Source organism: Hirundo rustica, chromosome Z (assembly GCF_015227805.2).
Source record: "Hirundo rustica isolate bHirRus1 chromosome Z, bHirRus1.pri.v3, whole genome shotgun sequence".
Lineage (NCBI taxonomy): Eukaryota > Metazoa > Chordata > Aves > Passeriformes > Hirundinidae > Hirundo > Hirundo rustica.
The window spans coordinates 50,691,654-50,717,720 of NC_053488.1; the positions used below are offsets into that span (position 1 = coordinate 50,691,654).

The 26,067-nt window shown below is 37.7% G+C and overlaps 1 protein-coding gene across 12 annotated transcripts in view; it reads right to left on the minus strand.

The window, feature by feature from the left end:
- PPIP5K2 (diphosphoinositol pentakisphosphate kinase 2) overlaps positions 1-26,067 on the minus strand; it is a 50,812-nt gene that overhangs the window by 24,513 nt on the left and 232 nt on the right. For 4 of the 12 annotated variants that reach the window (XM_040091154.2, XM_058424143.1, XM_040091152.2 and 1 more), the window contains exons 2-14: positions 13,920-14,319; positions 11,996-12,191; positions 11,563-11,653; positions 10,506-10,591; positions 9,028-9,182; positions 8,571-8,672; positions 5,686-5,847; positions 4,482-4,603; positions 3,031-3,132; positions 2,391-2,477; positions 1,379-1,454; positions 1,172-1,281; positions 16-101 (exon numbers count right to left, since the gene is read on the minus strand). In XM_040091154.2, coding sequence (XP_039947088.1) covers positions 16-101; positions 1,172-1,281; positions 1,379-1,454; positions 2,391-2,477; positions 3,031-3,132; positions 4,482-4,603; positions 5,686-5,847; positions 8,571-8,672; positions 9,028-9,182; positions 10,506-10,591; positions 11,563-11,653; positions 11,996-12,191; positions 13,920-14,063 — 1,519 coding nt within the window. In that variant the 5' untranslated portion in view covers positions 14,064-14,319. Of the gene's footprint in view, positions 1-15; positions 102-1,171; positions 1,282-1,378; positions 1,455-2,390; positions 2,478-3,030; positions 3,133-4,481; positions 4,604-5,685; positions 5,848-8,570; positions 8,673-9,027; positions 9,183-10,505; positions 10,592-11,562; positions 11,654-11,995; positions 12,192-13,919; positions 14,320-25,597; positions 25,761-25,879; positions 26,044-26,067 lie in introns of those variants that run through there. The other 8 variants (XM_058424142.1, XM_058424141.1, XM_040091145.2 and 5 more) reach the window with 6 other exon arrangements.

The following is a 26,067-nucleotide window of genomic DNA, read 5'->3' on the forward strand; positions in this document are numbered from 1 at the left end:
AAAGTAATACAATACCTTCCTCTTCACTGGAAGTCTTAGGGCAGCCATGAGGAAGATATGTTAACTGAACTTTGCGATTTATGCCTGAAAAATGCCCATACCTTAAGTGGGAACAGGGGAAAATGAGAAGGGAAGAGGGAGAGAAACATTTAAAATATTTTCCTCCAAAACTGCTAAAATCCTGTAATAGGATATAATAAATCTCTGGTCAATGATTTGTGCATTTGACTAACATTTATTGAAGCAGTTTTCAGAATAAACATTAATTCAACAAACACAGAATTAGCAGAAATAACAACTATGCTATAATGAAACATCTTAAAATACTATATAATTCTATTTTTTACAACACTGAACATGAAACTGGAATCCATCCCCCTGCCCCCAATAACAAGCAGTATTGGACAGAGCACAAGTAATTTATCTATTCAGATCTAAAACTACAGTGGCTATCAGGACCCAGAAACTGGTCTTACAGTGTAGATGGCTACTGGTTTTATAGCCCATTGAATTCTCAAGCAAAACTCAGCATTTAAAACAATTACTATAAATTTCAACAATAATTGTCTGTTCCCTGATATTTTTTTAAATTGAAAATTCTTATTACCATTTCACAGTCTAAGATCCCAGATATTTAACAAACCTTGAAGCCTTATTTATTTTTTCTGTTGTTTTCTTTGTTTGGTTGGGTTTTAAAGGTTTGTTTGTTTGTTTTAATTACTAAATATTTTAGGCTTAGTATACAAAGACTTATTTATTTTCAATCCTCAAAATTTGCTGTAAGTAGGCAAGTAAGCATGGTGAAAGTTCTTACTGAGTCTATCAGATGTCATTATGCCACACTGCAAGAAGCAGATCCTGCTTACAAGTATTTTCATTTTAAAAACATGCAAGACAAAATTTGACATTAGAAGGTTACAAAAGTAACCTTCTCTTGTTGAATGTATACTGAGACACTAGGTACAGCAGTAACTTGAACTAAAAAGTCAAGAAGAAAAAAAGAGTGATGGCCCATTTCAAACATGACAACCCTTCTCTTCAAAAACTTTGTGCTTGAATTATTACATTATTATGTACTTGATAACATTGTAATCCACACAGTAACTGGTGAAACAAGTCAAAACACCAGATAAAACTTCATTGCTATGATGCCTGAAAATGAGACACTTACATTTCTAACACAGTCTTTAGCTGTTCAAGTTTTGCTTTACTTTCTTCAATTTCAGAATCATTGTTTTGCCCAAGTTCTACAAGGAGCTGCCTTGCTATATCAAGCACTTCCTAAAGGAGGGAAACATAGGATTTAATTAAATAAATAGGTTTCTAATTACAAAATATTATAGTAAAAAAAAAACCCCAAAACAAAAAACAAACTTGCCTGCAACTGTTTTGGTTTTTTCAGTTTCAGTTTTCCAGATTTATATCCATCACATTTTTCAAAGAGATCAAAAAATCTTCAAGATAAAGAAAAGTAATTTAAAAATTCCATTAATAAATTAAATTACTACTACTCGAACAGGAGGCTTTTAAAGTGATCTAAAATTAATACCTTAACAGTATTTGAAAGTCAGTTTAAAAACCAGCAACAGAGAGGTCAAACCAAGTTTTATTCAAATCCCATCTCCCTAGAAAGTCTTCAATGCATTAGAGAAATAAGAGCACTGAAAATGTTCTCTTACTGACTTGCTAAATATTAAAAATAAAAGAGGATGTTCTACATATTTGAATATATACTATTTGAATACACAGCTATATCAATTCTTAATCTACAAGAATGATCCTAAACAGAAGTAGGGGGACCAAAAATGCCAAGTGAGCATTCTTATTTTTTCAAGCATGTTCCAAATGCAAGGATCTAGTCTCAAAATAAATAATTCCCTTTTACTGAAACTGCACCTAGTTCTAGGTCAATTATGTAAGTCGTCTTATCAAGATGGTATCTATGAGAAATTCACAGTCATTAAACTTTGACAAAAGTACCAAAAGTGATATGACATTGCATACAAGAATAGTTTTGATAAAAAGAAGAAGACAGAAGTCATGTTCTAATGGAGAACCATAAATATTCTCTGCTGCATTATTTTTAATGAAGACATTTATAGACATAAACGCATTTTCCACAAAATCAAACAGGACTGTTCACCAGGCACAGCATGTGCTGAAGGAAATCTGCTCAAGTAAGTTGACAGTCCCATTAGAGAGGCGCATACTTGTAATTATTTGCAGTATCTACACAAAATATTACAGTATCTAAAACGGTAAGATTTAGAGGAAAACAAAACAAAAAGCAACTTGTAATTGTGCAATTCCTGGTCAATTCACTGCTTGCTTAGCCCCACAATCCTATATTCTAAAATATGGAAAGTAATTTTTACCAAGATTCTATTCACCTCTGATGTTTTACTTCCATTTTCATTTTTTGCTTTGGTGTTCGATCCCCATGGCGTATTACAGCTATAACACATCTAAGCTCCATCCTGAAATGTAAAGGGTTGTATTTCACAAGTCTGTACACAAGGTCTTCTATTTAATATTAAACCAACCACAATCAAGACAAGTGACAAAATTGTAGTCATCTGACGTAACTACAGAAGTGATGGAAGCATATGCAAGAATACAAGGTTAACTGAAAATGATGTAAGGTATAAAATATTTTAAGACTGATTTTAAGACTTAGGTAACTACAGAATATCTATTTTAAGTAGTTTTTAAAACAATGATTTTGAAGATCATTAAATGAGAGAGCATGTTTATTAGAAGTGTATATTAAGTTGGTGCTGGAACAATGATTAGCAGTGGAAGCTATGCATAAAAGACACTACACTAGAAAATTTGCTGTTCTGTACTCAGCTTGACTAAGGGTGAAAACTCTGACTGCTGGTATAGCAATTGTGATTCCTTCCTTGTTTTCAGCACACAAAACAAGCATTCATAGGCCAATGTGGGCATACCTTGTAAAAAGAAAAAAAGATTCACACAAAAGTTACATTGGCAGTTTGAACAATTCAGGTGTAGCTACTATTTTCTTACATTGTTCCAGAGGTGGTTGGCACAATAGGAATGTCTTCAGCTTCCAAAGGAATTGACCATGGTATTTGAAACTGGGGAGCAAGTTCTCGCATTATGATATTTCTAAAACAGGAGTTAAAAATAAAAACCCAAATCAAGTAAGTTTAAAGCATAGCTAATACAATACACACAAACTCCAAACCAAACAGATATATATATATATATATGTGCATTTTTATTAATGTAGTCTTAGAGTATTAGCAGCCATGAATGTATACATACATATTTTTCTTTTAAATGTATAATAAAGACCACTTAATAATTTAGAGTTATTATAACTGCTACAGCAATGTTGGACTGCTGGCCCTGTATTTGTAACGAACTTCGGCTTTTCAACTCGAGTTCCTAAAATAATTCTTTGGATAGGAATTAGTCTTGTTCATTTATATATGCAGACAATTGGCTTCACTGCCTAACTAGAAGTGCCTAAAAATTACCAAGCCATTCTCATCAAAGAGTTAACTGCCATCTTTCACCAGTCGTTTCTCAAAAGTTTTTGTGATAAAACTGGAAAAATTGGAACAGTCTTTCCTTGTAACTATAAAATAACAATGCAGTCTCCACCTCAAGAAGGATGGTACATCCAATGTTCTGTTTCACAAATATTTCATTAAAATACACTGAACTTCAGATTAATATCTACATAATAAGCAGTAACGCAGACGGAAAAAAAATGTCCTTCTTATAGTAGAATAAGCCAAAATATACTTGCTAAAAATCTTGAAAAAACTTGCAAAATCCTTCACATAATAAGATTCCAGACAATTAGATCATGCAAAAAGTCATGTTGTATCTCATTAGTGCAATCTTACAGTAAAGCCAGTCACAATGGGCTTTGCCTACTTTGAGGACAACATTTTCTTGGCACAGAGCTCCATACCCAATTCTATATGATCCCTCATTACATCTTTCTTTGCCTCCAGTGGCAGAGATAAGATGGTATGATAGAAGACACCTTGAATCAATTTCGGTTTGGTTTTGCAAGTATGAAATCCACAAATATACAATTATACACTGGCTTCAGATCAAGGACAACGTACAGCGATTTGGACACATTAGACAGCAGCAATCACAACCATCCAGCAGTGCTTCACTACTTCAAAAGATCTCAGCTACCTTTAAGAACTTAATCTTGCTTTCAAAATACTTATTCAGCTAGCTTTAAGTACTTTTAAACACTTAGATGTTTGGGATGATTTTAGGAATAAGGAATTTAGTTAGTATTTATTTACTGACTTAGGATTCTCTTTAATTATTTTTTAATTGTTTATGTTAATGAGTTAATATAATATTTAATTTTAATTAATAATTAATATTAATAAGTAAATAATAAGAAATTTGGCAGTACACAAACTACAGTAATATGCAAGGGAGTTAATAAGCAAATCTGAAATAAATCAGAAAACTCTTACCCCAGTATTTTAGCACAATCATCATAGTATTTCATGGAGTTTTTCACAAAACTGAAGCCATTCACATCACAGACATAGGACTGTCCATTAGCACGTAGCAAGTCAAAGCCACAAACTGTTTGCTGTTTTAAAGAATAAAAGTTCAAGTGATTTAGGATTGCTTATTCTAAACAGACTTCATATTTTAACAGGGTATTCATCTGAAAACCTAACAAAAACATGACACGCTTTACTCTTAGTATCTTATGTCAGTTCCATATCATGCAAACATCTTCCTGTTTTTAACTTTCTATCCCCAACTTGATTTTATGCTTCCTGCATGTCCCTAGCAGTATTAGTATTGAAGGTCAAGTTCAGATGAGCACAAACTTCAAGCAACCATGGGTCTACAAGTCCCCTTTTCTCAAGGGGTGTCCCAGTTTATAAGGATGGCAGGCAAGAAATTACAAAAAAAACCTGGAAAAACATTTTTGTCAAAATTTGACTAGACAGTTTTGACATTAGCATACTATTGACATCATTAGTGGAGGATACTAGAAGCTATTTCAACAGATTACTTTCTACGATTTCAAAGCCCACTTGGCTGATAGAGGCTGACATGCTACAGGCTCCAGAATGCCATCACAGTCACAGAGAGGTAAAGGAGACAGACTGAAAGCCTTTTTACAGAACAGGTGAAAGGATAAGAAATTGAATGACGTTTTAAACAAAAAAATCCTTATAAGTATACAGCAATCTTGAAATCATACAAAAATGGAAACTATTAAATTAATATAAATTTATTCAAGTAAGTACTTAATCATGTCAGTACCAAATTAACAATTAATCTGTACCCGATTAACAAGGTAATAGAAGTTAAAAAACTTTATTGAAACTGCGTTTTGCTAACTTATTATTATCAAAATGTGTTAAAATATTATACACAAATAGATACACTGTGGGCTAGCAGAGCACAATAGCAACATGAAAATTCAGGGAACTAATGCAACACAAGCAACTTTTCCAGAACTTTTCAATACATTAAAGGACAAATCTTTCTTGATTAAAAAGATAGGCAGATATGGAAATTTACCTTTTCACCTTTGTAGGAGTTCTGCAGCAATTACCACTGCTGGCTCATGCACTAAAACCCTACAGCGGTTTTCCATGACAAACAATTAATTAACACTAAATGTTTGATCAGATAGGAAAGTAGTCAGCTTACCTTAAAGGCAAGGCAAACTTTCCAAGCAATCAACTTCTCTCTAGCATTCAGGATGACTGGATATCTCACTTCTTTTCCTTCACTGTCTCGTTCTACTTTGCCATCCAGAGCTGGAGACTTACGGGCCTCAGCATGAGCATAGTCTGGACCTACTGTGTACACCTGTATTGAAAAACAGGAGCTCTTGATCCAGTGTATTTAAATTATGTTGGATAAATTTGCAAAATGTATGCATATAATGTGACATCATCAAAAGATACTAGCTGTTTTTGTCATTGAAAACATCACACTAAAGTACCTCCCTCGGTGGCATTCTCTGCCTTCAGAGAACACACATCATTTACTGACAGCCTAGGATAAAACAAGAAAAAGAGTCATTATAAAACCTGAATACATAAAAATTAGTTTCTCAGTTATGATACAGAGATGTAAATGTTTTCTTCTCCAAAACATCTGTAGAACCTGGAGACCAGGTTAATTGGAGAATTATTTCAGTTTACGTATGGAAATCTGGCTGCAGAACTAAGTGATTCTCTTAATTTAAAAAGCATGTTTACGTTTCAGACAAGACTAAACAAAGCAAGGATCTGCCCAGCTTTAAGAAGACAAGGCAGCAGCTTGAGAGAACAATCGTATTATCTATCTAATGCAGTTTTGATGCTCACTGAAGGGTTTGGGGCATACGCTAGAAGAGATTTGTCAGCAGTTCTCAAAAATGGCTAGAGTTTCTTTAATTAAAAAATAAACTCCAAGCATTGATAAAAAAAGTATTCAGCTGTCCGGGTTTAGGGTAAATTTGGGAGAAAACCCTTGAATACCCCAGGGTCCCTCTGGGGAGTAAACTCAAACGGCCCCTCCTCCTAACCGGTCTGGGAAAGAACTTCTTTGGAGAAAAGTGGAAAAAACTAACAAATAAAGTGCTTATAAGTACAAAGAATGTATAATATGAAATAATAAAATCTCTCGCTCTGGAGTGAGATGGCAAATTGAGACAGTTCTTGCCGTGGGTGTAGTTCGGCTCTCTCTCAGTCTTTTATCAGTCCCAGTCCCTCCGGCACTGCTGGAAAATGCCGAGGTACAGGCCTCAGTGGGCCACAGGTGCAGCACCCAGTGCTCCCCTGTTTTTTTTCAGTCCAGAGCAGGTTTAAACAGTCTTAAGAAAAAGAAAAAAAATCAGTCTAGGGAATTTCTCTGCTTTAGGTAGCTAGAACTAACTAAAAGCAGAAAGATCTCTGTCTTGTAGTCTTTTTGAGCTTTAGCTGAACATTTAGTCTGGAGAAGAATGTGGAGGAGTCAGGCAGTTTTTTTAAAACAAACTCGGCATGTCTTCTTGCCCTACTTCACTCTCAAAATTAGTCTTAAAGGCACAAAACTCAATATACAGCACAGACAGAACAGACAATTGGGGATACAAGCATCATAAAGTCACCCTAGGACATCAGCTGAAGCAGGTAAGTGCCAATACTGCCAACTCATTGAATTAAATCAAGAGAGTAAGTTTAGTGAAACTGCCTAAAATAAAGCTGATAGTCTTATTAATCCATTATTTATCTGGGGTGTTAAAAGCTCACTGCTGTTTGATGATTACACTACTAGTCAAAATAGTCCCTACCCCTCATATTTGCTGGAAGGATTTTTTTCCTTAGGGCCCCAGAATCCCAGAGCAGCTGTGAACCTTTTCCTTTAGAGAGAGCAGGCGCCTGTCAACGGCAAAGGAAAGGTCTCTGCACTTGATCCGGGGTGGGGAATCAGGGCTTTATTCAGTCTTTCTCATGTGGTCCGGTCCCCACAGGGTCAGGAGCCCAATCCCTCTCCCCCAGCCAAGAGACAGCTCCATGCCTTGTCTTCACTTTTATCCAGGGGGAAAGGGGCTAAAGGCGTGGACAAGCCACTAGCCAATCAGGGATAAGATGGGAGTGGAACAGAGTTGGATTACATTCCAGTGTGGAAGAATGGGCGGGGAAAAGGAGCAGGGACAAATTTCAGGATGATACATTTTCCAGGGGAACAGGGAGGTACAGAAGAAACCATTACAAAACCCAGTATAAAAATGAAATATAATATAAACCCAAATAATGCACAAAAATGAAATACAATAAAAACCCCAAATAATGCACAACAACAACAGGGCATTTTTCTGTGAACATGAAAAGAGTATTCCCCTCATGCATCACTGAGAAGCTGACTGCAATTAATAAAAGGGCTTTTTGGATGAGACCTCACACTCTCTACACCCGCACTTTTTTGTCTAAATATGGTGATCTCTTACATATATTGTAAAAGACTGGTTTTACATGTTTTGAAATGGGCTTAAAATAGCCCAAATGAACACAAAGGGAAAAGAAGTAATCTTCATGCCTGGCTGGCTACTTTATTATCACTCTGTTTTAGCATTCTCTTACCTAATCTTTACCTCTCTTAAGAAATTAAATCAACGAAAGAGTGAAAATTATTACAGATTATGTCCACGAAGGTTATTTTCTTTGACTCCATAAAATTTTAGCAAGTAACTTTTGTTTATTAATTAGCATACTAAGATCTACTCCAGTTAGTTTTCTTTGTAACCTTTAACCTTCAGATAAAATATCTAGGCAGCATCTGTTAGCATGGGAAAGAAGATGCTGTTCTGGCACTAATACAATACAAAAAAGAAAGACAGTATGTTAGATAGCAAGCCTCCATTACTTGATTCTAACAACGCAAGCAGAGCTGCTCTACATTACAAGTACTACGTTTAGCTAGAATCAGAATTACATTCTTATAAACTGTATTAAAACTCACTTAAAATTAATCCTTGATCAAGATATACTATCAACTTTCAAACTGACAAGCTCTTTGAGCACTTGATTGTTCTAAATATATATTTGAATCTGCAGTTGTCATACCTTCACATCAGTTCCATCTGTAGGCATGAATTCCTCATAAATATAGGAGCCTGTTTTCCTCACACTGCTTTCAGGAGAATAAACACTGCTTCTGCTGCCAATCTGAAAGACATATTTTTCCATTAAAAAACTCAGAGGGTACTGCTTGAGAAACTTTAAAGCCACCTAAAATAACACACTTATACTGAGAAAACACTTCCTGTACCAAATGAAGTAAACTTTTGACCATTGCCAAAAGAGTTTTGTAAGATTCTAGAAGCACGCTCATGGTGCGTGCTAAGAATCTGCAGTAGCTAACCATCTACTGCAAGAAACACAGGCCTTCATTCTATCTCCGTGCTCTCCTGAAACTTCTCTGATCTGCCACCATTCCTGGGCAAGCAGGACATGACAGACTTACTCAGCAATCCTGTTAGACACCTAAAGCTTTTTGATAGCTTTAGTACCATAACCTCACCTTTCGAAAGAGTCTCTGGCTTCCACCCCCAGCAGATGTTGGATAATAAATGTAAACATTATGGTCCTCAGCACTAACTGGCTTTTCTACAAAGGGCTTCTGGAAAATTTCTCCATTCACTTCCACATGATCTTCTCCTTCAATCAAGCTGCATTCTGAAGAACAGTGCAAAGAAGACAGATGTAATGGTGTACTAATGGCATGCAATTATTAAGAGATTTGCATTTGCAGGTTGAAATAATAATATTAATGTAATTAATGCAATATTCTATTACATATTTGTTTCTCTGATTTGTTATTGACTGCACAACAACTGAAAATCACATACAGTATATGTTTGCAGAACCATGTCTATATTATGTTATTTAAATACTATGTTTGGAATTTCTCTTGATTCCCTCAGTGTCAGATGGGAAATAGTCTCCTGCAGGTGCATAAGCTGCATAAGCTGATATATTTTGGAAATGTTTTGAAGAGAGGGAAGTGCTATTTGTCTTTTTTTTCAGTGCCTTTCTCTGAAATATCAGGGAGCTGGCAGGTGAACAGTACACACAGTGTGGTATCAGATGCCACAGCACCTTCCATAGGGTTAGAACTGTCTCATACTGCATGATAGATGCACCCTGCATATAAGATTAGGTCCTCTGGTGTCAGCAATCAGGCATCTGGTATTCAATACTGCTTAACTGCAAGAAGCAGCTTTAATTTCAATTTTGAAGCACAAATGTGCCCTTTTTCCACTAGATCACACGGATATTTGAATGCAAATATTCCCTTGACCTATCATTGCAATCTCTTACTGTTGCTTAAAGTCTTCCTTTTAGTAGAAATTTTCAGTTTGTTTCCAGGTACACAAAAAAAATATTTCAATTTACATCCATAGTACAGCATCTGCAGATATATCTAGAATAGATTTCAAATATATGGCTGCTTATACTCAGAAGGGGAAGTATTCAATAGCCTGATTTGTTCCTGTCAATATTAGTTTCCTAAGGAAAATTACTAGTAATTGGGTTTAATAAAATATCCTGAATGTTGTCTTTGGTGTCATATTAGAAGCTCAATTTGAGTAAGGAGACCCTTATATTCTAGTTATTCTATGATATCTGTAAGATGTATGGTGTCAGAATCATACTTGTCAGTTGCATACTTGTACTGCCTTTGGTTGGATGGAGTTAATTTTCTTCAGAGCAGCTCTATGGTGCTATGTTTTGAACTTGAGACAAAAAAAAGTCTTGATGTTTTTGTTAATGCTGAACAGTGCTTACACAGCCTCAATCTCTTTTCTTTTTCACATACTGCCCCTCACAGCCAGTAGGGGTCAATCCATAATAACAGTTTAAACGCTGGTGAAGAAATCAAACTTGCAAAACCAAATTGTCTAGGCAGCAAAATTTAGCTTTCCACTATGTCCATACTGTTCACCAGTGGAAACAAAGAGATGCTAATGGTTGATATTTTTTCTCTGTTCTTTTTACCTTGGGGATTGTTTGGATCACGGTTCAGAACTGCATAGCGAGGAAGTAAAATGCCTTCAGCCTTGAGAATACCATAGACTTCTCTTCTAGAAGAAAAGAACAAATATTGCACAATAAGCCAGCAAATCTTGCTAATATTTGCATTTCACAATTCATGAGTAAAGGAGGAGAAAAATAAACACAATTTTTTTTACAAATCACGCAGGGTAAGGTTACACATACAATACTCTATTTACTAATATAATGCTTTAAAGGTCACCGACACAGCTGTACCTTTACAGTGATCTCTTCAATGTCAATAAAAATGCGCTTTGCAATGCCAGTCCTTTCCTCTCTGGTAGTGCAACAGACATTTGCGCAAAACAATTGTCTTGTTAAAGGAAATTTGCAACCATTCTTTTTGAGTTTATACAGAACAGTAACTGAAGGCACTAGCAAGTCTACTTACTGTTCAGAAGGCTCCAGTGTATATATATTTTGCTCACTATTGTTTTATTAATGTTTGCTATGCATGACCTCAGCTCCAAAAGAAAATTCACTTTCAATAATCACATGACCTTTGAGTACCAACAACTTCAGTTAAGTATCATCTTTACAGAAAGAAAAAAACCAACCCTGTTAATCATGTGAATTCTAAAATTATCTGAGCTTGTACAGTGGCTATACATACTTATCCTATATGCATTTTAAGAGTTTAAACTTTTTTATTTGCTAAGCTTTAGCTTAGCATCACCAAATTTCTAACTTGGTAAATCTTCAAACATATCAATATAAAAACAGCAAAAGAAAAAAACACCTGAAGATACAACCCAGAAAACTGTGCATACATTAATAAAGTGTAACATTCACTGCAATTTTATTTAAACTACCACACAAACAGGGAATCACAGGATTGTTTGAATTAAAAGAGATTAAAAATCATCTAGTTCCAAGCCCTTCACCATGGGCAGGGACAAAACACTGGAAGTGCTGCTATGCAGTAACAACAAATTTTTATTTGTCTCTGACAAAATCTGACAAAAATGGCTTGCTTTAAAAGGTGATTAATGTTATTTACCTGTCTTGTATGTGATATTGCATATTCAAGTCATTGATTATGAATGGATTCCTGAGTTTTGCATATGCTACTGCTTTGTCCAGTGGAAACCCTAAAATGTTTATTAAGAAAAACAAATTAAAACTACAAAACACATTACCAGTGAATAATTTGGAACCTTTGCATTAGATCACTATTTTCACTGTCTTCAAATGTATTTACCAGTGGGACAGCTATTATTCTATTGTGTCAGACAGGACTTTCTCAAGCAACGTAAGGAGTATCATTTAAAAAATTTGCACTTTAAAAGTCAGTTGTTTATATTAAAGAAGACAAAATAATTACTTCCTAGGAAAATCCAATAAAGCTTCAAGACAGAAAACCTAAAAGGACTTTCAAAGAGCTTAAATAATTTGGATGTCACAAGTATTTATGTTATTATTACAAGATTTACCTTTAGAGTGAAAAGAAATGAGACAGTCACATAAAGGCCAATTTTCTACTGGCTCGTTTAAAATAACATCCTCTTCAAATATCACCACAGTTATATACTTAAACATGGAGAGGCGTTCAAGAATTTCTTTCATTGGTTTGGACTTTGATTTCTTAGCCATTGAACAAATCCCAACTGCAATTTGTCTTTCTGGTGGCTGGAAAGGAGGCAAAGGGAAGGGAAAAGTAATTATTATATGTTCTCAAAATACAAAAGGGTTTTAGCAGCACAATACTATAGCAGGTATTTTCTCTTAAAATTCATGTGCTACCTTTTTATTTAGTTTTTAATCAGGTAAATTGCTAGCAGATAACAAAATGCAATGTAAGATCACATCACACTCTATCCTCACAAAAAAAGCCTCAAGAGCGAAACAGCTCTACATTATTTTTTGTGAGTATTGCTAGGACAATTCCCAGGCCCAGATAAGAAGACTGGGGTGTCACTACAGGATTTAGAGGGCGAAAGTCCCTTTGGCGGCAAAATAAATGACAGACAGGCATAATTTGGTGACCTGAAAAAGAAGAACTTTAATAAGGGGCAAAATAACAAAGAGCAAGGCAATATTAATAAGGGTTCACTAGAAAGGGCCTGGGCTTTCCCACATATTGTTACCAGGAACAAACAGACATGATCAAAAAGTAAGTCACGAGTGTCCAATCTGAACAAAAACATACTTATGGCTTACTCTGAAATTAACTGGCAATTGATTTTTCAATTTTGTCATTTTTTATGTCTAATTAATAGTCACAAGGCATCTCATCACTTAATATTACAAGTGAATTATGAAAAAGAAAACTAGAAAACAACAAAGTACTTTTCAAGATTTCTGAACTATTTTGTGTGCAAACCGTTTCACTTTTTTTGCATACTCTATATTTACTTTCACATTAACTTTCAATAATTTTTTTTGTCAGCGGTATTTCTAAAGGCAACTTTAGAACCAGCCTACTCTGCTCTATAAAGGAAACAAATAAAAAACTGACAGAGCAATCCTTTAATTCAACCTACTACTTTTTGAAAACCTAGCCAGCTACCTTCCCTTGCCAAAATAGTCACTGAATTGAGCTACCTGAGCTGCTAATTTTGCACCATTACTGTGCATTTCCAAGTAACTTTTAATCATGGGAAGTGCTTTAGCAAAGCTCTTTTGCATTTTAACTTTTTAGACATATTTACAATTAGTGAATATTTACTCGTCCATAAAGTCCAATGTTGCAAAAAAAACAAACAATAAAGAGTTTAAAAAATGACATGACTCATGCATAATAAAATTAAGAGTTTGTCTTAACCAAGCTAAAAATTGGTGAGCATAGTGCTCAAACACAATCCATCACACTTCATAAAGATAATAAACTAAGGTATAATTTAAGATTAACTTAGTATGCACTTTCAATATACCAAGACAGAGAAAAAAAGAAAAGAAAACAAACAAACAAAAAAAAGGGTAAACTCTGAAGCAGTTGACAGCATATAAAAGTAAAATTCTCAATCACTTTTTTGGTTCAACCTATCTAAATAAATAAAACAGAGGCTTATGCCATCATCAAGTTCATTCCCAGAATCCAAATCATGTCTGCAAATCATGCACATCAACCTCAGTTGCCCTGAATCTCTCTAAAATCAAGCACATCTACTTCACAGTTCAAGGTTCATTTAATTTTCTGGCATCCTTCTTTTCCAAACATTACTGACAGATCTGAATATGAACAATTTCTCAATTTAGACTACCATTTCAGTACTAGACTTACATGAGCTAATGCTATTTTTGAAAAATAATTAAATACTGAAATATATTTTGAAAACCATTTTTGAAAAAAATCTGGAAATCAAAAATAATGCTCGAGAACAAAGAATAGTAAACAAGTCTCCCTATAGTACTTACAGAGTCATACTCTTCCTCCTCTTCTTCCCCATGGTCATAGAAGTGTTCATAATCTGTAGATCTGGCTGAATCCAATAATCCTTCTCCATCTTCTCCACCCACAAAGAATCTGGGAGGATCATTCTCTGTGGCATTAACAGACATGGTTACAAGGCCTGTAGAAATCTATGTAAAAATTGCAGGCACTCTGGCAGCTGAGATCCTGGGCATGTTTCCTACTGACTTGGGAACACCAAAGTCCCCTGCTCTTTGATGTTGCTTGTGCAGTGTTGCGACTGTGACTGTGTTGTTTACCAGGCACTGTTTAACTTGTTATCATCTGCTCATTACTGATTAGAGTTGCTGCTCCAAGAAACACACAGTGCGCTGAGGCTTCCCTGAGATGGTATTACTTTTTAACCTACAAGAAATAGACAAAAAAACCAAACAAACAAATAAACAAACTCAACGCACTTGATAAGGGGAGATAAAATAAACTCTTCTCATTTAGAAAAAGTGTTTGGACAATTATGTACCTCTGAACAAAGCATCAGAAATAAAACTGCGCACCATACACAATCTTTTCTGCACTTTTATAGGTATGTTTTGAACATGAGGAATAGTTTCAAAATTGTTATCAAACTACGGATTTATAAATTTTAGAAATAGACAATATAGTTCACAGAAGTAAAAGCTGGCAAACGCATCTTTTTCCTAACTTAAAAAGGCTTAAGTGGAGACTATATATTTTACATGAAAAATATAACAAAAATATTATTCCAATATTTACAAGATTTAACTCATTATCCATGCCACTGACTGCTTTTTCTAAAGTTTTGTGATCAAATGTCAACAGCAAACAGACGGTAGCGCTAATGAAAAACATAAAGCCGCCATTAGGACTATTAAAAAAACCCTAGTCTTAAAACTCGAGCAAATCTTTTCTATGAACACAGAACGTGTATGATGGCTCGCAACAAAGTGTCGCCTTATTTTCACTTTGAAAAATTAAATACAGAGATGGACACTATCACTGCCTTCTGACAATAAGGCTTCTAACCACTAACGTAGCAGTGAACACATATTGTAGCCTTTCAACATGTTGTGAAAATAACACATTGGCAAAATAACTTGTATACAGAAATAGAGCCACAGATCAAGCATCTGTTGTTTTAAAAAGGTAACTGATGCTGTGAGATGTATATGGTTTTATCAGATTAATTATAACGCATCACTACTACTTAGAAAATAAACAAGCTGTTATTTGTTTAGCAACTCATCTGATCCAATGGGTTTGGTTGTTTATTTGTAGGTCATTACGCAAGTGCCATTCAACAGTGATGTCTCAGCAGAACTGAATTTGTTTTTAAGTATCAGTCAAAATTACTTTGGCTGTCCTATGAACTAAGTGAAGCAATAATAAATTCCCAGTGGTGGTCAACCATTCAGCTTCCTGTGAATGGGGAGGGTAAGCAAAGCAAAAGTTGTTGAGAAAGAATCTGTCCTAATTCAGAGGCTAGGCGTGGGTCAACAATGTTGTTTCAGTTTTGAAGAGAAATTTCAGGAGAAAATGCCCTGGAATGAGCATTTCCTCTAAAGAGAAAAAGCTCTTCAATAACTCCCTTTTCTGCTGCCAATGAGAGAAATTGATACCAGTGGGTGAAAGTGAAAAAAACACCCCCCAAATCCTGCTTATTAAAAACAACAACAAAAAAACCAAACCAAACCCAAGCCAACCAACCACCCAACCAAAAAAAAAAAAAAAAAAAAAAAAAAAAAAAAAAAAAAGCAGGGGTTGCCTGCCCAAGGCACATAAAAAGATTAAATAAATTCTAGATATGAATTCCCTGAAACCTACCCTCCACACACGCAGACACCCAATGTTATAGACAGGTAATACAGTGGTTGGCTCTCACAATTAAGGGATAAATATTATGTATGTTAAGAGAAGTTTTATTGATGTATAGTTAAGTCATTGCGGTATGTTCGCTCTCTTTCCCCCAACCCCTTTTACTGTTGTCACTGGATGGCCTTGGAAGTCAAGGCATTTGGGGGGAGGGCAATACTTGTTACTAGGAGGTGGGGCATGGCAACACCTGACCTCCAATCAAGTTGTAGGAAAGTGATTTCCACCAATTTTCCACCTCAAAGAAGGAGCTGACTGACAAGATTTTGGGAGGCGCCAGGGATATAAAAGGCAGTGCATCCATTTTGTAGACAAGCAGGTGGTGGAAGGTCACCAAACTCCCAGGACTGTAATTTTTTCCTTATTCAGTCTTTTGTTGCATTTTGTTAAGGTTTAAGAATCCTTTAAAATTTTAAAAATGAGCATCATTTCTCACACACACCAACAGCAGAACAAAAAAACCTCAGAAAAATGCCCGGGGAAAAAAATACACAGGCTGATTTCGTGGCTCGTTAAACAAAACGGCAGCTGGTCCCTTTTGTCTCTGGGAAGGGGAAGAGGAGATCACATAGCAGCCCGAGGCAGAGCAGATGGGAAAGCTGTTGAATTTCTGCCGTGGGCCTCCTCCTCACAGCAGCCAAAGTTAGTGGATTTTAATGTCCTGTCTCATGTTCAGCTCCTCTGAAGTCCAGGGTTCAGGGCAGTCCTACCGGCTCCAAGCACAGGCCGAAAAGAAAAACAAGTCAAGCCGAAAACAGTTCAAAAAGCCACTGAGAGGATTCCCAGTACAGCGGCGAGGCACGGTGGAAGGGGAAGCGGAGCTTCTTCCTTCAAGCTAGCAAAAAATCCAGTCCAACAAAAAGAACAACGCCATGTCCCCAGTCCAGGCTGTCTGGAGCACCCAGAGGGAGAAAGATTGAACAGAGCCCGCATCCAGATGTTCCCAGGCTCTGGCCTCAATGCCTGGTTCATCTTAAAGATACTGCAGACATTTCTGGGCATAAAGGAGATGATTAGGGAATGAAGTATCATCATAAAAGCACCCCAAGACAAAGACAGAAACTTCAGACCCAGAAGGTGAAACTGAGCTCTGAGGATAAGGATCCCGGGCTCACAGAAGAGGATTAAAAAGATTTATTTCTTAAACCTATTTGCCATGCATCTGTTGTCCTTCAATTCTGCTAACAAATATTTCTTTCTCTTAGAATGTGAAACTGTAGCTGTTTGCCTTTCAAGCAATAAGAACAAGATGAAATTTCAAACAACTAATTCATCTGTCACAAGAGTTAGAAATTGGTATTCAGGTAAATTAATCCTGTTTATGACATGGTAAAGAAAGAGAGCTTTCAAAATCCTATTTCTAGCAATCTTCAGAAAGGCAGAGGTTATTGCCAACATGTACTGGCAACTAATACAGAATTTTATAAAACAAAAAACAAACCTATGATAAACCCCCCAAAAATTAAGTTCCTCCTACCCAAAATCTGTACATTGGTAAACAGTTTCTTAACAACTTTCTAAAACTTAAGATTTTCTCATAAAGAAGGAAGAACAGTGACTTGAAACAAGTAAGTTGAAGGTCTTAAACCAAGATTTTTAGGCCTTCTTTCCCCTGCTTATTCCTGTAGTACACTTTGTGAGAGCAGCAGAAGTTATAAAGTTTGTATACAATTGGTGATTGGTTATTTCATGGGGATGTCTGGCACTAACCAAGTCTCTGTAGCCCAAAAGGATTATTTATTAAAGCAAGTAAACCTACACAAATAGATTGAAGGGAAAGAGCAGTATCTTTGTCGACAAATGACACAAAGATATATATGACCTGACACGCTTCCCCAAAAGACCTATCTGAAAACTCATTGTTATACTAGCTTCCTCAATTCAAGAATCTGAAGACTGTTGCTGTTAGGAGTGGCAAGTACATTGGTAGGGCTTCATGTGCAGAAAACAGACTTTGAACAGCCACATAGTTTGCTTGGCATTAACAGATTATTTTCTCCAAGATTAACATTGTTTACCCCTTTGAAGGCAAATGAATAACTAGACTGCCACTCCATGTTACTCTCACTAGGCCCCAGAGTTTTCATACCATTAAAAGGATATGGACGTTTTTCAGGCTTATGAACTACTGCATGAACTTACTGAATTTCATATAAACTGACATTCTGACTGCTGATGTTAACTGTTGCCAGTTTATCTTCCTGACAGCAGATACTGTAAGCTACTGTCATTACCATAAATTTATGTCAGCAAATATTTAATAAATTACCTTTTTTAGAATTAATGCTTTCAGAGATGGAAATTAAAATTCTTTTTCCCAAAGGCTACAATAAAAATTGAGATAGCCCCTTCTTTCTTGTGGAATGTGAAATAAAAATAAACCAAGAAAAGGGACAAGCGAAGAGAAATACTAAGTGACTGTAACTACAGTGAACAACTTACACAAGTCTCCCAAACACCATCTATAGTTATCTGACATCAAAAATGCAGTAAGACCACGCTCGAGTAAACACATGGTTCTCTGGCTGTATGCCAAGGAGAAATAATAAATGGCAGAGCAAGAAGATGGAACTGTCTTTCTGCTTCAGAAATACTATTAGTGCTGATGGAAGAAGCTTCCAGTACATGATGCCCTATGCAGAATTCCATCTTGCTGCCCTTTGAGCATATGAGTCTTCCCAGCACCATCTTTCTGTATTAAGAAGTAAGCAGCAGCAGTACCAGAAACATAAGGGGCAGAGATATGTCATGTTAGATCTTCTTGCACTTGGTGCATGAACATAAGCCTCATTAGACAGTGAATGTTAGACAATTATGTACTCATCTCAGTCATGAACGACTGCACTGTAAACAAGACAAAACCCAAAGTTTTGTGTTGGAACATACACTGACCTATTTCCAAAGAGATAGCATCTATAACATCCAGACAACCATCTCCTGCTATGCTATGACTTCTCCACGTAAAACTAACTAGGTTTAAACTTCACCTGTTACACAGAGTTTCTCTTTCACAGCTTATAGATTAAAAAAAATCTTCGCTTTTTTTGAGAAATGTACTGGTGTTCTTAAAAAGACTTTCAACCACGTGTGGCCTGTCTGCAACATGATATGCCATGGCCAAAAGTACCCACTGGCCTGCTCCATGCCACCCCCCCCCCCCAAATAAAATCCCAAAAAAGGATAAAACTATACTAAATATATAAAATCAGAGATTTTAATAGCCTGTGCCCTGCATTCCAAGTTCTGTTTACTCTAGTGGTGCTCTACAGATTTTTCTTCAAAGTGACCATCTCTCAATTTCCACAAGAATATTTTAAAGGAATTCCAAAAGCATATTCTGAAAGAATGAGCCAAAACCTAGAAGCCACTGCATTAACAGATATAGCCACAGTTTTACTGTCCCCATTCCAAATTGTTTCAGCTCAGCAATCCAGCCCCAGTGTTTTTCATATTTACTTAGACCATAATAAATATTACTATTCCAGTAACTGTCAGCAACACATCAGCTCAACCCAGCAGCAGTGGTCTGAGCAGTCATGAAAAAGGGGCTCAAAGTTTTAACCCTCACATTTTGAATACTAATAAGAACATATACAACTCCTGTACAAACAGAAGCATTTCACCAGATTTTCTTCTGTGTCTCTACAGCCATCAAAATAACAAATATATACTTTCTATACTGCACGCTAATGGAAACTAATGGAACAAAACTATTGTAAAAGTACTTGTCTGTTATCTCAAGAAAAAAAGACAATACATCATGCATTAAACAGTTACAAAATATTTTTAAATCACCACCCACTCAGGAAATCAACTTTTTAAAAAGCCATTATATCAAAACAGTGACATTTATATTGTGGATTTTATCAAACAAATAACAACGAATCAAAAATACTGCTCATCTGTTACATGATTCTGCATATATATACACACATAATAGTAACAAAACAGACCACTGCCCTGTGCTCTACCTCCATATTGTTCCTTTTAAAGTTTCACGTTTTACTGATGTAGGCATATTCCAACTGCAATCCTTATCAGCTTTCAGCAATTTAAATTACATCATTAAACCACAAATAATAGCAATTTTTCAGATAGTCTCAAGATAACAAAAGGTTTTCAATATCTTCCTGCTAGAAACACTATGGCTAGTATTTTCATTAACAGTACACTTAAAAGTGAAAATGTTTGTCTGACTCCTGCTGAGGCATTTTACTGGTTTTAAAACTCCAATTCTGCAATATGATTTATCATGTAAGAAACCACCAAAGACAGTTTGTTGGGTTGCTGGTGATGTAAGAAAGCAAGCATGAGGAGGAAACAAGCAGAGGACTGACAGGAAGAAGACAGGACCAGTCGAGTCTGATAGCTGAGGGCACCAAGCACTGCAATCCAAAGAGTTCTCTGTGCCTGTGTGACCTTTCTACAGATGATTCAAAAAAGTTGACAATATTTCTAACTTGAATGTGAGACTTTAGAACTACTAACAAGAACCCATACTCAACAATAGCATTTTTTCAGGAAGAGAGAAGAGATAGGACAGTCAAAAGGCAGAAAAGAGGGAAAGGATGCCAAACACAGAAGCTGCTGAAGACAATGCTGTCAGTAAACCATATGTGACTTGTTTATTTCTGTACCTTACACAGCAAGAGATACATATTCTCTCCAATTTAAAACAATTTAAACACAAAATTTCTCCTGTGTCATCTAATCAATATTAAAAAACTTACATTTACATATAGATGTTGTTCTGTTCCTTTTCCACAGTAACAAACCTCAAACCCAAACAATCTAAACAAACCAACCAAATCCCAACAAAGAAAAACCTACAAAGAAACAAACAATAATCACAGAAAACTCAAGGGGATATAAGTACTGGAATTTATAAGGTCCAAGTATAGTACATGAAGCTGAGAAAAACCTTTGGCTCTCTTCATCAAATACAAACTTCATCAGCCTTACAAAGTTTCAGTAACTCAGCTCTATTCAGTAACATTAAGCAAGAAACTCCATTGATGTGCAAGATAACAGACAAGAAATAGGCTAAAAAATGGAAACAAAAAGATTATCATAAAGACTACACCACAGAGCTTTACAAGAAGTCACCTGCTCCAATCCTGCATCAAACAAACAACTCTAGATTTCACAATATGCTAACATATTCCCTAAACATGACAAGAATCTTCCAGGAAAGATGAAAAGTAGCCTTTATTTATTGCTTTAGCCAGACACTGATACTGCCTACAAGCCAAGCACAGCTTTCAGATTATGTTTTATGGAAAGACATAATCTATGCAAATGACAACTGTGAACAGGTTCTTTCTGTCTGTGGGAACACTGCAGATATTTTTTACAATGTTCCAGAAGCATTACTATGTAGCAGTTTATGCATTACTCCACCAGAAAAATTACAGCAGTTTGCATTCCAAAAGAGACTACCCACCTTCCAGTTTCACTGTACCAAAACCTGAAAAAACCTTCTTAAGAGGCGTCTTCCTTGCTAGGTAAGTGCCTGCAAGTTTAGGCAGTGTAAGTTTACTGCCTGCAAGTTTACCTGGTAAGGGTCTGGCAGTGAGTGGGCCTGCAGGAGTGGTTTCTGTGAGAGACACCAGAAGCTGTCCCTGTGTCAGAGCCAGTTCTAGTCAGCTCCAAGATGGACCTGGATGCTGCCCAAAGCTGAGCCCCTCAGCCATACTGGTAATGCCTCTGCTATATTAGGAAATACAGGAGAGGGTAAAGAGCACTGCACAGCAGCTGCGAGGCATGAGAATAACTGAGAGAAACAACTCTGCAGACCACAAAGTCATTCAGAAGGGACATGCAGGAACTGATCCATGCACTCAGAGATTTCCTGATAGCCCACTGTAAAGTAGGCTGTTCTCCTGTAGGCCCAGGGAGGTTCACAGTGGAGTAGAAATCCACCTACAGGCCATAGGGAGCCCCATACTGGAGGAGGTGCATGTACCTTGATGAGGTACCCTGGATGTACCCAGCACAGTGGAGCACCTTGCAGGAGCTGTGGCCCATAGAGCAGACACATGGACAGGAATGCTGTTCCAGGATGGAGCCCTCTTTTACTTAGGGGATCATATTAAGTGCTCAAGTGGTTCTTTTTGGATGAAGAAATTAATATATTAGAAAAGTTATGTAAAAAATGTGTCATCATATAGTAAAGCATCATAGAATGGTTTTGGTTTGAAGGGACCCCAAAGATGACCTGGTTCCAAACCTGTACAATAGCCAGGGAACGTTCCAGTAGACCAAACCGCTCCAAGCTTGATCCAACCTGGCTTTGAACATATCCAGGTATGGGGCATCCACTTCTCTGGATAACCTGTGCCAGTGCCTCACCACCCTCTCAGTAAAGAATTTCTGCATAATATTTAATATAAATCTCTCCTTCCTCAACCTAAAAGTCATTCCCCCCACTACAGGCCTTCGAAAATAGTCCCTCTCCAGCCTTCTTGTAGTCAGTCTCCCTTTAGTTAGTGGTCATTATAGAAGGCCACTAAATTTGTCAAATTTGCCTTAGTGAAGTCATAGTGGTTGTCATCCATCACTTTCTTATTTTCCAAATGCCCCAAAAGGATCTGCTCCATGATTCTGCTTAGTAAGCACCTGGTGGCCAATGAATGTGTTTTCTGGGGAAAAAACCAAACTACTACATTGTTATTCACACTCCATATTCAGCAGTAATGTATACATGCAGATGCTTTTGCCCACACACTTTTCAGCTTGGTGGGTTAGGACATACTTCTGACTAACAGAAAACAGGAAGTTGAAACCTCTGATACAGGAGAGAACAGAGATGTTATTTGTCCTGTTCCATTCAACTGTTCCAACCACTAAACTATCATAATCCAACTTCACTTTCTCCATCCACCACTGAGTGGGTTTTTGTCAGGTTTGTTTGTTTTGCTGTTGTTTTTTGTGGGTTTGTGTTTGTTTGGTTTGGTTTTTTGTTTGTTTTAAGGTGGCCTCTGGATTGCTTTTTACAGGAGAGGGTTTGCTGATCAGTATTCCAAGCAGAAGACAGGTCCTTTGCCTGCAAAATCTTTCCAATGAGACACTTCCAAGCATGTACTCTCAAGCATCAGGAATCTAGAAATACCTGCCTTACTGGCATTTCCTACTGGAAACAACTCTGCTCAGGAGAACATAATATTTCTCAAAATTCTGTATAGCTAGGCCAGCCAACAAGCTTCAGTTGCCTAAACCTTTTTCTGGGGACCTCATTATTTTCCAAGAATAACGGATGTTTGTACCAAAGTAATGTTTGTACCAAAATTAATATTCAATCTGATCCTCTGTATTACAGTATCTTAGGGGATAGGAAACTGCGAAGAGTTGTGCCATGCCACGTAAGTCGGGCGTCTGTTAAGAGGCCAGCTTTGCAGCAAGGAAATACATGCCTTTTATGTTATTGAAGAATAAGATTTCTAGTCTTAAAGCACAACTGTTCCAGTTTTAAAACAGTAATTACTTGGCTGACTTCCCTATGTCTGCCTTCTGTCCCAGTAATTATATAGTTAGTTAGGCAACTCTTTCCAGCAATTCTGATTTACCAAATTGTTGGGGGTTAGGTTTGTCCCTTTTTGTCTTAAAGAATTTTTTCCCCATGAGTTACTAGGAAACAAAGTGCTGGTGCTTAGATGGTGCTTGACCCACACAAAAGACTTGGCTGGGAGGGAGAAGATCACACGAAGTTTGGGGGAGGGAAAAGGAGAGGGCTGGGGGAGCTGAGGGTTCTTCCTGCTCTCAGCATTGGAGAGGACGGTCAGGCTGCTGCTTGCTGCGGGAGGAGTTCATTGTCAACGAAGGGGTCCATTCCTGGGAATTCTACCACCATCCATCATCTGCTCATGTGCCCAGGAATTCGGAGCCCCCTTCACCTGCCCTGCTGGAGCTGGGCCAGCCCCTGTACAGCCTTCACGGCTTCTTCAGCACTGCTCACTTTGCTGGGACACTCCCCTGCCTGCCAGGACATTCCCCCTTTGCCTGCTGGGGACCCTCGCCGTTCCAGCCTGCAGCCCGGGAGTTTCCACCGTTCCAGCTTGATGCTCTCGGGGTCCCAAGGGATCAGACTGCCCCAGGCCCTGTGAAACAAAGCCCCTCAAGGTTCCTGGTTCTGTTTATTATTAATGCTGTAGTTGTTGCTGTTTATTTTCCTTGTTATACTTACTAGTAAAGAACTGTTACTCCTTTCCCCATAGCTCTGACTGAAAAGTCTCTTTAATCTTCTAAGTTATAATAACTTGGAGGGAAGGGATTGGAATTCCCCATTCCTAGAGAGGCCCCGCCCCTCCCTAGCAGATGCCTGTCTTTCAAACGAAGACACAAACGTAAAGCGAAACAACTATTCAATGGATCTTTTCTGTGCCTGCAGAACTTCTTTTCCCCTAACAGTTCATCAGCAGAAGAGTGACTTCTCAGCACACGTAAAACTCTGAGTTTCATCTTCAAATACTGCAATGTCACAGGAATATTTAAGTTCTTCAGTAGAAATGATAAAATAAACCATTACTATCCTTTGATAGAAGTATTAAAACAGCCTTAGAAGTCTAGAAAAGCCCATCTGGTAAATACCATTCTCTTACCTTCCAGACAGAAATGCAGTGTTAAACTTGGCAGTTTTAAGCTGGCAAACTACACAAACTGACATCCAGCATGTGTTTTAGGTGTCTCCTGCATAGCCACAAAATAGATAACCTTCACACTCATTAAACTCCAAGTTCCTTTCTAAATCAAACTCTGTCAAACCCATCACATAAAGTCATTTACATTTGAGACAAGTTTGAATATTTCAGGAAGGCTGGTTTCCAAAATTTTAAAGATCCCACTCACAGATGTCAAAACTTCAAGCTTCTCCAGACTCTCACAAAGAATTCAACTTGACAGGTTTTGCAAAAAAATCTGTACCCAAGTTCATTTGGCTCAGCCTCTAGAGTCCTGATCTGTTCTAACCACAACTGCCAAAAGGGTGGCATTTTTTTCCACAGAAAGAATCAAGACAACCAAGACAAGCCAATCAGTAGAAAAATTCGAACAGTTCACATATTGAACCAAAAGAGGCATATTACATCACTATATACCACAAAGAAATCTTAGAGAGCAAGAATAGTTTTGTTACTGATTGAATTAAGGCTTGTTCACCAAGGCAAAGATGGACTAAACAAGAATTTTGATACTCCAAGGAATAAAACAACAAGCTTATTACTTAGAGAGTACAAAGATGATACAGAAGGGATGAAGAAAAGACGGAAAGATACAGGCTAAACAGATAGAGGGAAACAGTGCTTAAAAAGACCTATACAATTCACAAACAGCTGTGAAGGGTATGCCAGTAGTAGAAGTAGTTTGTATGAGAGAGAAAACGACTTATTTCCTTGTGGTTATGATACTGATTTCAAAGTTAACCAACACCCTGTAAAGTTCCTACGGTCTGGAAAACACCAGGAAAACAAAGATAAATGTTACACAGGAGATGCAGTCTTTACATCTCTCTCATGAGAGAGATGACATGTAATCAATTCTCAGCTTTGGGGCTACTGACATATAATTAATTCTCAGCTTTGGGGCTGCAGCTGCTTCCTCCCCCTCCCCCTTATTTTGATTGCAGACAGCAATCTCCCTTGCTCCAACATATTTTGTACTGAATTTATCATCAGCTTTGGGGATGTTAACAGTACTCCAAATGCAGAGCTCCAAGAGATGCTCTGTCACTTCCCTCCCCATCCCCGCTAAGGCACACACCACCCTTCCCCACGTGCTCATCTGTACCAAAACGTTTCACCTGACACTGACAGCACCGCACGCTGCAGCCCCACACACCCGGTGTGCGGCGCCGCCACTGCTTCAGCGAAACCCTGTCCAAGAGCAGAACGACCAAGAGACAAAGCGCTGGCCGCGCACATGGGCCGTGCCCGCCACAGCCGCCTTCGGCGTGCCCGGGGAACAGGCGGCGGAGCCCGCGGGGCTCTGCCCACCGTGCGCTCCGGAGAGGGGCCGGTGCCCGCCGCAATGCCTGCGCTGCCCGCCCACCGCGACACCGCTTCTCATGGGAACTCCCGCTCACCTCAGCCACCGCCGATGCCTACCGGTGTCCCGGCCGCACCAGGAATGGGAACAAGGGAAAGGCAGGGAAGGAAATAAAGAGCGACTACCTCACCTGCCCGCGGCGGCCCCACAGCCCCCCAAGGAGGCGGTGCCGTCGCTGCCCCGCCCCCTCCCCTCCCTCCCGCCACTTCCGGGGGCGCCACAAAA